At 41.7% G+C, this 11575-nt stretch overlaps 1 protein-coding gene across 3 annotated transcripts; it reads right to left on the bottom strand.

Annotated features, from left to right (window-relative positions):
• Window positions 1-3697: 3697 nt before the first annotated feature.
• LOC133128805 (uncharacterized) lies at window positions 3698-11575 on the bottom strand. 3 transcript variants are annotated; one of them, XR_009708789.1, is made up of 6 exons: window positions 8431-11575; window positions 6061-6119; window positions 5119-5143; window positions 4487-4924; window positions 4128-4253; window positions 3698-3984 (listed from the first exon to the last, which is right to left on the bottom strand). XR_009708789.1 is itself a non-coding variant. In XM_061242609.1 (6 exons), the coding sequence occupies exons 1-6, from the start codon at window positions 8460-8462 to the stop codon at window positions 3768-3770; spliced, it is 897 nt and encodes a 298-aa protein (XP_061098593.1). In that variant the 5' UTR covers window positions 8463-11487; the 3' UTR covers window positions 3698-3767. The 3 variants fall into 3 exon arrangements, 2 of the variants coding, with proteins under 2 accessions (XP_061098593.1, XP_061098595.1); XM_061242609.1 differs by having other exon boundaries at window positions 8431-11487; XM_061242611.1 differs by lacking the exon at window positions 8431-11575 and adding an exon at window positions 6302-6699.

Below are 11575 nucleotides of genomic sequence, written 5' to 3'. Positions count from 1 at the left end.
TACAAGATAAGACAACACAAGACTTTCCTCCCGTACGGCCAGGAATCTTGGGGTGACTCTTGATAACTGCCTCACCCTGGCTCCATAAGTATCCTCCACTGCCAGAACCTGCAGGTTCTTTCTGTATAATATACGCCGTATCCGTCATCTCCTGACTGAGAAAGCCACCCAGCTCCTAGTCCAGGCGCTCGTCATTTCCCGCCTGGATTACTGCAACTCCCTCCTAGCCGGTCTTCCAGCGTGTGCCATCAAGCCCCTCCAGCTGGTCCAGAATGCTGCAGCCCGCCTGATCACCAGTCAGCCCAGGTCGGCTCATGTCACCCCGCTTCTCATTGGCCTCCACTAGCTTCCTATTGCCGCAGGCATCCGTTTCAAGGCCCTAGTGTTGGCATTTCAGGCTGCTAAGGCGACTGCCCCACCTTACATACAATCCCTGATCACTCCCTACTCCCCAGCTAGACCACTCCGGTCTGCCAGCTCTGGTCGCCTTATGGTTCCCTCTCTACGTGCACCTGGCGGTCGAGCTGCACGTTCACGCCTGTTTTCCGTTCTGGTTCTTCAGTGGTGGAATGACTTGCCTACCACTGTCAGAACAGCAGAATCCCTCCCCCTATTTCGACGCAGACTCAAAACCCACCTTTTCAAACTCTACCTTAGTCCTCCCTCCTGATTTCCCCTGCCCCTCCTTTCTGATATCCCTATCCTTGTCTAACCCCCCCCCCCCCCCACAAAAAAAAATAAAAATGCACTTATGATCACAACTATGTTTAGAACAGCATTTCATGTGTATTTTGCTAGTTTCTGGATGTGATGCTTTGACTTATGGTAGAACCTATGCACTTGTAAGTCGCTTTGGATTAAAAGCGTTGTCGAGGACCCGGCCCTAGGCCCCCCTGATGAGAGATTGACGGGGGATGGGTTAGGAAGGAATGCATTGTTAACCCCTCGCACACGCCATCGAGGTGGTAGTGAGAACGCCCGTAAGAAGAAAAATATGTGGTTCAGAGATAATGAGCAGCCATACTTGTCAGTAGAGGAGTCTGAAGTCGGGGGACTTAGATTCAGGGTTTTAGAGAGCAAGGCTAAAGGCCTGACTGAGGCCATGCGTAGAATGTGTTCTAGGAGAGACTATGAAATTGAAACAGACACCAGTGATGAATAGGTTCCTTAAAAAAATACAAAAACGCTAGTGTTTTTCCACTCGTATATTAAGATGGTGGAAATTCCCAAACCGGAGGGGCACATGAGATAAAGTATTGGGGAAATTTATTTTGAGGTATGAGAAAATGACAGTTGGAAAAACAGAAATAATGAATATGGTCATTAAAAAACAAGTTACATAAGAGATAAATGTCTTCCCGCTTGAAATATTGGGGACATTTCTTATCAAAAAGGTACACTTTTGTATGCAAAAAAGATATATAAGGAATAAGCTTTTAGACCTTAGGGTAGGATCTTAGAATTTGACTTCAGAAGATATCTACGAGCTGTTGAAGAAATAGCTACGCAGAACAACTATAACCAAGCTGGAGTGGTAATTATAATCTATATTACTTGTAGAAGTAGGAAAAATAATACATAGAAGTAATACATTATAAGCTTCCTTTTATTTTAATGTCTTTTATTTCTCATTAAGGTACTATATAAGGTAGAAAAATGTAGAGACGTTATTATAGTTAGATAAATATAATATTCTAGGAATAGTTTCTTTTAAACGTCCAGAAGGGGGAGCTATAGGATAAGGCTAAGGCCAAAGAGGATGGGTATTTGAGGGGTGTACCTTGACTTTTAAACATCATGGTGGAAAGGTAAATTAGAAAGCGCTAAAGGGGTATATGTAACTTGCATGTGATCAGCAAACTGAAAGATGATATTTACACTGTAATCTGTATAACTCTATTCTTTTGATTGATTATAATAAAGTATATCTTACTATAGTCATATGTGATAAAGATTCTTTAGAGGAATACATTGAATACAGGACATCGAATATCAGATTTGCATCACACCCTTCACTTCGAGACTGGGCTGGAAGTTCAGTAGAACTTACCAGGGCTCCAGGACGTTCGGAGTACTTGAGTTCGTCCCCGAGACACCTCATTGTGAGGTACTGCTCGTGGGAATGTGAGGTCTGAGCTCGGCAAGGGGTCCGTGGCTCACGACAGCGTCTGCCAAATGACTAAAATGTAAATGAAATGTAAATGTAAGACTAAGACAAAATGAATAAACATAAAACATGGCGAGACAGACCTGAAACGTGACAACATCCTTGGACCAGCTAATTGGACCACTGTCGGCGGGTTTGGTCACCAATCTGCCAAGGGCTGCCCTGGTCAATTTAGGAGGCATGTCCTGTATCTGTCTTCTGGATAACACTCCAAAATAGGGGATAATCTACTGTGAAAGTGAGTTATAATTTGTGTGAATGTGATTTGACCATTAAAGTCAGACAGCAGCCATGACTCAAAATGTCCTCCCCCTCTCAGATTTGACAACATACGACACAGTGAAGCACTTCTTACTGAGAAATACCTCTCTCCAAGACAACAGCCTCTATCATGCTTTGGCAAGGTGAGATCTTGTAATATATATTTATTCTTGTTATTTAGTTTCTGTGGAGGTTCCATCTTGCAATTCATCTCATGAGACATGGCATGTTCCATGGACACAACAAAACTTGTTTTAATTTTTTTATATAGAAAACTCACAAACACAGAGTTCTATTTTTAATTGACTTTATTCTATAAGACAATCAGCAGGAAGGTTGTTCCAAGCATGTTGGAGAACCTGTCACAATTTTTTTGCTTTGGTTGGCTCCTTGCTTCTGATTTCAGACAGCCTTGATCAAGTTTTTATGTAAAAAGTAGTCAATTGCTTAGAGATGAACAATACTTGGTAGAAGTTTAGGGTAACAGAAAATATTTATTAATGTAGTTATATAGACAGTAATAGTGTACCAAAAAAAGAACATTCTAAATTGAAGAGGCTTAAATATGGTTGTATATCCAGTTTAGAGTTTTGTGTAACTATGATGTTACCAGGTCTAGTAATAAAAACTTTTTTGTTTTTCCTATTTCTTGAAAAGCTTATTTTTTCTGTCAAAAAACAACTGACAAAATGAAATAAAATCAAAACTGTAATACTTAATAGGAATACTTAAATCTAAGAAATCCAGAGCTTTGAAAATAGCTTATTGTATATACTAAAGATAACAGGTAAGAAAAAAATCAGTTTCAAGTAAATTTATGAAATATTCAGACAGTCAGGTACCTTTTGAAATATCAGGGACCAAATGTAATCATCCAAGTATGTCAAACACTGTTGTTCTACAGTACATACTGTAGTCCTCCACTGGCTATCTAATGCGGTTTGTTAAAGGACAGTCAGCTTGGCAGTATTCACATTGGACATGCAAGATATGTGGTTAATACACATGACTTTGTTTTTTGTTTGGTTGGCTTTGGTTGGCCTTCATAATTCCTTGTTCTATTAGCTGCCTTTCTTACCCTGTGTTCTTCAATAAATAAACTGTGCACGCTTGTTACATCGCAGTAGAGCAGGAGTATAGGGCAGGAGTAGTTTTTCCCAGAATAAAAAAAAAATGAGGGCAGTTCACACTATTAAGGAAACCAAATGTAAAATAAAAAAGTGAGTCCATTCAGAAGATGAACAGTCTACGGATACTCCGAACAGTATTCCTAGAACAGACACATACATACAAGGAGAGAGCAGGAAGTTGTGCTCTCTCTGAGGAGTGCAGAGTGTCTTCAGTCTTGCTTCTCATTATTTGCTGGCACTTTGACATAGGCTGCCAGGTTAACCACGTAACCCTGGGTCTGTATATCTTCCAAGTTGACGTTCCTGAACAGTGAAGGCTCCATGGCATCGTAGAGCCACCATCCAACATCCAGGCTAGTGCACAGCACCATGTGGTTGGAGTTTGCAGTTATTATGCCCAGGAGAAGAAACTGCAGCCTGAAGTCCCTAAGACATTTGGGAGGAATGGTATGTTTGAATACACATAAAGTCAAATACTGTTCTCAGTCACACCGTGTAGCACATATTTATTCCGTCACCAGCATTCATTGTTAAATTTCCCCCCTTTAGTTGCCAGCTTTCAAGGTTACCTTTCATAGTCATCAGTGATCATGACAGGCGGGAATTTATCCATTCGGCTGTCAACGTCCACAAGAATGAGTTCTGGATTTCCTCTGGATCCCAGCACTCTCACGTCACCAAAATCCTCAAACTTGCTGTAAAACATCCAGATCTTCAGAAGGCATTGTGCCACCCTTCATTACAAATGAGCCCTACATATTATAATGAGAGGTTATATTTCTATACCCTGCCACCTTGTACAACCCTGATCCTGGATAATGGGTTAGTTGCAACAAACAATACTTTAAATAAAAAATCCATTGGAATACTGTTATAATCGTTTCACTGACTTATGTTTTTAAAGGAAACGCCTGAATAGAAATTTTACCTCACTGTCTTCATGTAAACAACATCTTCAGGATTGGGACTCCTCCTCTCGTCGTCGTAGTGAAACTTGGCGCTGGTCAGATCCAAAAGGTTTGGAAGGTGGTCTTTGACGTAGCCCCTGATGTCAATGTAGTCTCTCTCTGTGAAGTATTTTTTGCGGCCCAGCCGAAAATCTAAGTTAATGAGCCATAGGGCTTTTGCCTCTGCATACTTCCCACTATCCAGGAGGGTCATGACTGCATCGATAGTGTTGTCTTCCATAAAAAGCTCCCTAATGTTGGGGTGCACACTAGCAGCAATGTTTAAACCTGCGAGCAGCGAGTCAAGAACACAGGTGTTACCAAATGAGTGTGTGAGGTACTGGCCACCAAACCCTATGTAAGTAAAGGGAATTTGAGTGTCACGAAACTCCTGGATTGGACTGCGCAAGCCCAGAGTCCTGGAAAGAAAATGTGTAGCATGCATTAAATCATTTATGTAATGCTAATACAAGACCGCTTCAAAAGTAATGCTTAAAGTAAATCTGTATTTTTTACTTGTGATTTCTTTAATTTAGCTTAAGTCGCACCTTAATATCTACACCATATTGCCTTAGTTTACTTCTTTTGAGCTTTGTACAGGAAAAATAATTACCTTTGATTTTTTCTTGACTTGTCAGCTGAAAAAAAAGAATTTAAAAATGAGTTTTGAAATTATGTCATTAATGAAAAGACAACTGGTTGGAAACATACAGGCCTCTGTACAAGAAAACACCCTGCTCTTAAATAATGTATTTACCCGGAGGAATCTCGAAAACATAATTTGTTAGACTTTCATAAGCATACCATATAAATATTTTGGCTGATTACAGAATTAGGAGTATTGCTGGGAGGGACTGTGCTTCTTGTATCTGGTGCCTTGTTTAGCCTTGATATAAGCCATATATTTTTCTGCACAGTAAAACCATAAAAATACCCTTTAATAAAAGCTGAGAATTTCACTTTAAAATTGTGGCATTCAGAGGCATATCAATAAAAAATGTATTTGTATTTTTAACCAAAGTATCTAATGCACAATGACTACCCTCCATTTCTCAGTCGAGCATGCAAAACCTTCAAAACCAGGCCTATATCAGACCATAGGCAAGCCCCATTTGTTGACCACTTTCCCAAATGCCCTACAGAGTATATCCGTGTTACCTATGGCCTGGCCTGGCCTAGTCAACAAACTTGATCGCTAGCAGGCTAGCTGAAGGATCAATTCCTTGCCAGCAAAATCATTAGTAAGACTGCTAGCTGTCTGAAGCATTACTAGCTAGCTAGCTAGTTAGCAGATGGCTAACCTCATCCAACCTAGCTGTGCAGCCAGATAACTATAACAAACGGATAAGTCCATTAAGCAGATAAATACATTGTCATGATTTGGAGTTTTTCACCGCTACTTTAGTAGTTTCAAGCACCATCAAAGAGTGACTTTAAATCGTATAACTGACTTTAAAGAGTGAAGGCAATGTGCTTTGATTTGGAGCACATCTACATTAGTTACGTCTACGTTAGTTGTTTTAAGTCATTCAGTAAACGGCAAACAAAACCCCACCTATTGCGATGAGCAGTGCGTAGATCTTTTTCTGGCGATCTTCTGGAATTTCCTGCAAGCTGTAAAAACACTTTATGAAGTTATAAATCACTATTAGCGTTCCAAGTTGTTTTTCCTGCATGAAGTAGCAAAATAGCTCTTGCCACCGTAGTTTTCTTATAAGTTTATATGAAGTGAGGATATGAACAGTGAAAGCAGAATTTTCTCAAAATAAGTGAGCAATGTATCAGACAAAAGCTACCTTTGAAAACATCCCATGTTGTCTCTATCAACGGTTGTTATCTTGTGATTACGCTAATCCCAGAAGAATATATAAAGGCGAAAGCGTGCCAAAAGCCTGCGTGCAAGAAGTCTCGGTGGCCTATGGAGCAATGACCGCATTAGATTAGCCTAGCCTACTTTAGCAGAATACATGACAGTGCCACGTCATTTCCAGGCCTGCTTCCCCTAGGTCAGTTTTTAGAAAACGATGTGCCCGTATCCAAAGAACTGAGAACAGGGTGTCTTGGTGGCGCAGCCTACCGGGCACTGACCGTATGTGCATTGCGAGCCGCAATGTCAGCGGCCCCAATCTGACCGTCTGACATTTGTCCCATGTCTTTCCCTCTCTCTCGCTCCCATTCTTCCTGTCTCTCTATACTATACTGTCCAATAAAGCTGAAAAAGGCCAACAAAAATATCTTTAAAAAAAAGAACTGTGGAACAGCGTGAGCTGAAATCAAACACTTAAGAGTGAAGAGGTACATCAGGAATCTAACACATTTCCCCAGCAAACTTTCTTTGATACATTTACTGTTAAAATCTGCACAATCGTTGCTTAATCTTATCTGATGTATTCTTTTCTGTTATTGCATCATACAGCAAGTGACAAAGGAAAAACAGCTTATGAGTAATGTCTCAGTAATGAGTCAAGCCACCACAAGCCTCCACAAAAACTTCAGTATGCCTTGGCATAGATTCTACAAGTTTCTGGAACTTTAGTGGAGGGAACACCATTCATCCAAAAGATAATCCCTCATTTGATGTTTTGATGGTGGTGTAAAATGCTGTCAAACAAGTCAGTCCTAAATCTCCCATAGGTGTTCAATTGGGTTGAGATCTGGTGACTACCAAGGCCATAGCATTTGATTCACATCATTTTCCTACTCATCCAACCATTCTCAGTGATGCCTTGTGCGTGGTGGTTTTGTCATCCTGGAAAAGCACTCATTGCCAGCCTAATGTTTCATGATGGAATAAAGGTGATCACTCAAAATAACTTTGTATTGATTTGCAGTGACCCTTCCTTCTAAGCAGCCCCCATAGCATAAAAGCATTTTTGCACCACTGCACTGAAATGCTAAGTGCATTTGTCTTTGTAATGAGGGGTTTATGTACTGTAATATCTGTCTCTATGTAGTTGTCGACAGGTGACAGTTTGATCACGTCCTCCATAGGCATTCTCAGTCACCTGTTTTTCCTCACACATTGCACGAATGAACGGGCACTTTTGACCACAATTTCTTTGTTCTATTTGCCGATATCCCTCCGATAGATCTGAATGCAGATGTAACTGTAGTCACTGTTCCTATTAAAACAAGCCAGTTGAGCCATCTTTGTGATTGAAATTCCTGTCATCCCTGCCCCAAGAATGAACCATCTTTCACTTAGATTTCTTTCCTCTTGTCATTTTGATCCAAAATGGAGGTCAACTGGGCCTACTCAGCATTTTTCTACATGCCACAGTGTATGATATGACGGACTGAGCTCCCCTGGCTGCCCTGTAGTTCTCAAACCCTGTGGTACATACTCTTTTAACAATCACTGTAGTTTCCTAAATTCCAATTGAAGCTTTAGCTTGACGCACGATATATTCCCTCAATCCACAGAACACTTGAAAAATATTCCACAAGTCAACTTCTTGCATTTAACTGTTTACTTGAAAATTCTTGAAGCAATCATTAAAAAAATAAAAAAGGTTATCCACAAATACATAGAATTCAAGGTTGTAAAGAGAGAGAGAACGCGAGAGCGAGGTCAAAAAACTATTTCGCCCCAATCTTCCATCTGTTTTTTCCCTAATCCACACATATCAAAATAAAAGCACTTAACAGTGGGCATCAGGATAAATTAAACTCCCGTCTTAACCTTACAGCGCAAATCAATGCATTTTAACATTTATATCAAGAAATTATGAGCTGTGGTGGCGCAACAGGCTAAGACGCAGCAGACTTGCGGTTGCAGTTTGCTGCAGTTGCACACCGGGGACCAAGGTTCGATTCTTGGTCCTGCCAAAAGCCAAGTTTGGCCGGCTCACGTGGGGCAGCAATAATTGGCTCGCTCCAGAGGGAGGGACTTGGCAGGGTTATTAGATTGCCGCACAATAAGCACCTTGGGCGCCTCGGAATCACAGCAACGGGCATGAGACGAGACGGCTTGAAGAAGGTGTGTTGCTCTCATTCGGGCTGCTGAGGGACGGGGTACGGGGGTACATCTAATACGACTACCTCCAATTGAATCAGACGAGGTACAATTGGCTACCAAAAAGGGAAAAATCTGGAAAAAAATTTAAAAAAGAAATTATAAATCATATTTATCTTATTGTAAAGTAAAATCATTTTAACATTTTAAATAAACTGCATTTAGGCTGCATTTAGGCTCCTACATTTCCGGCCCCTAATTGTTACCAATGCCATTGAGACAATTATTCAAAACTTAAACTGAAGGAGCCTAATGATACACTAATTCACATATCTTGCTTTTAGTTAAGCTAACTCAAAACTGCACAACACTTTCAGTCCATAACTACATTCACAGAACAGTCAATTAATCCTCTTCTGCCTCTTGCAGCAGGCACAGCTTTGTTATTGGGCGTAAAAGTTCAGTGGCTCGGGTCTTGACCTTCGCCTGCCGAACGAATCCTCTCCTGTCAGGAAAAATTCTCTATGATCTTTCCAAGCTGCCTGGAGTTTCTGGGTGACGTGTTGTCCACGATCAGCACCACATCACCGACACAGAAGTTCCTTTGAGGAGTTGACCATCGTTGCCGTTCTTGGAGCTGTGTGAGGTACTCTCTGCACCAGCGCTTCCAGAATATGTCCATGAGATACTGGACTTGCTTCCATCTTCGGTTTGCATACTGATCATCTTTGTTAAACACTCCTGGGGGCAACTCAGGTTTGACTTTCAGTAACAAAAGGTGATTAGGGGTTAAGGCCTCTAAGTCATTCATGTCAGAAGATGCCTTTGTTATGGGCCTAGTGTTTATGATGGCCTCAGGTTCACATAAAAGGGTGTGAAGACTCCCTTCATCCATCAGCTGTTCCTTTACTGTGACATTCAGAGTTTTTCTTACAGAGCGGATAAGCCGCTCCCAGGTTCCTCCGTGGTGAGAACCTGTTGGAGGATTGAAGCGCCACTGTACACCCCTTTGTTGCAAGTGTTTTTCAATCATACTGGTGTTCCACTCACTTATCATTTTCTTCATCTCATTGTCAGCTGCTCTGAAGTTTGTCCCATTATCTGAATACATCTCTCTGACCTGTCCTCTTCTGGCTAGGAATCTTCTAATTGCATTCAGGCATGCATCAGTGTCAAGAGAGGACGCAACTTCCAAATGCACTGCTCGAATGACAAGACAAGTAAAGATGACACCGTACCTTTTTACATGTCCCCTTCCCTTTTTTACCAGGAATGGGCCAAAGTAGTCAATACCAACTCTCGTAAATGGAGGATCGTCAGGCAGGACCCGGCATTTTGGTAGATCTGCCATGAGTTGCATGCCAGCTGTGCCGTGTAGCTCCTTACAGGTGATGCACTTAGACAAGATTCTCCTAATGGCTCCATTTACTCCAGGGATCCAGAATCTCTGCCGCAATTGAGCCAGCATGTGATTCCTTCCTGCATGTGCTGTAACATCATGAATGTATCTAAGAACAAGCCTTGTAATGTGCGAGTCCTTTGGCAAGATGGCTTGCTGCTTTGAGTCATCTGGCATTGCTACACAGCTCAATCTACCGCCCACTCTCATAAGCCCGTCTTGTAGTACTGGATTCAGCGAACTACTTCTCTTTACCCTTTGTTGTTCTTTTAGCATTCCCAGATCTTCTTTGAAGCCTTGCTTTTCGGTGTATTTCACTATTTCTGTCTCTGCAATGGTCAAATCCTCACAGGTAAGTCGTGTTCCTTTATAATCTTTCTTGAACGGATTCATTTTTTCACTACATGATGAGCTTGGTTCTGTCTTTTTCTTTGCTTTCAATTCTTTCAGCAGATCTTTCAATTTCACAAACCAGGCTACTGCACGCTTTAGCTTTGTCTAGGATGAGTAATACATCATCAGCTGGCCCAACGGATCCTGGCGCTCTTGCATCTGAATGACATGTGATTGAACTCTTTTGACCTCTGGGTCATCCACATTTATCATTCCAGGATCTGGATTCTTTGGCCACTGGTCTTCACCGCAGAGCAGGAAACAGGTCCTGAAAGCCAGCTTTCACATTTCAAGAACGCTTCTACAGACTGACCTCGGGAGACGTGATCCGCTGGATTCAGGCTAGTATTGACATACCTCCATCGTGAAGCTTGAGAGTGCTCCAGAATGGCTAACACTCTATTAGCAACAAAAGTCTTGAATCTGGTACTTTCACTATTCAAGTATTTCAGCACGACTGTGCTATCTGTCCAATATATTGATTCGTGAAGTTTCAATTTAAGCTCCTTCTTCAACAGCTTGTCCATCTTGACTGCAACTGAGGCTGCAGTTAATTCCATTCTAGGTATAGTTGGAGATTTCAAGGGCGCTACCCGTGCCTTTGCTATCATGAGAGTAGATTGAGTTTCACCTGCAGAAGAGCGTAGCACAAGGTAGCTTGTCGTTCCATAGGCGCCTTCACTCGCATCAGCGAAATGGTGTAGCTGAGCGAAGACTGGTGCACCAAACTCCTCTGTCTTGATACATCTGTCAACGCCAAACTCATTTGACTGTTGCAAGACTGAAGTCCACTTTGTCCAATTTTTAATTACATTTTCTGGTAAGCTTTCATCCCAGCTGTATTTCTGCCGGCATAAATCTTGCAGAATTCTTTTGGCGAGTAGGACCACTGGAGCTATAAACCCCAGAGGGTCAAAGATGGAACTGACAAAGGAAAGCAGGCCTCTCCTGGTGTGTGGGCTATCTTTGAGATTGATCTTGAACTTAAACTGATTCGTCTCAGCACACCACTGGGTTCCCAATGCTCGCTCGACTGGTAAACTGTTCATATTCAAATCAAGGTCCTGGAATCCTTGTGCTCTCTCTTCCTCAGGAATTGAGTTGAGCAACTCCCTGCTATTACTTCACCATTTGGTTAGCCGAAAACCACCTTTTGCCAACATGCTTCTTAAGTTGGTGCACAGACTGACGGCTGTGTCTTCATCAGCTGTTGACTTAAGGCAGTCATCCATGTAAAAATTCTTTTTTACCGTTGTAGCGGCTTCTTGACCGAATTAATCTTCAAAATCAGCTGCACATTTCTGCAGAGCATAGGTTGCTACA

Source organism: Conger conger, chromosome 5 (assembly GCF_963514075.1).
Source record: "Conger conger chromosome 5, fConCon1.1, whole genome shotgun sequence".
In the NCBI taxonomy this organism is placed as follows: Eukaryota; Metazoa; Chordata; class Actinopteri; order Anguilliformes; family Congridae; genus Conger; species Conger conger.
This window is presented reverse-complemented; position numbering and strand designations above follow the sequence as displayed.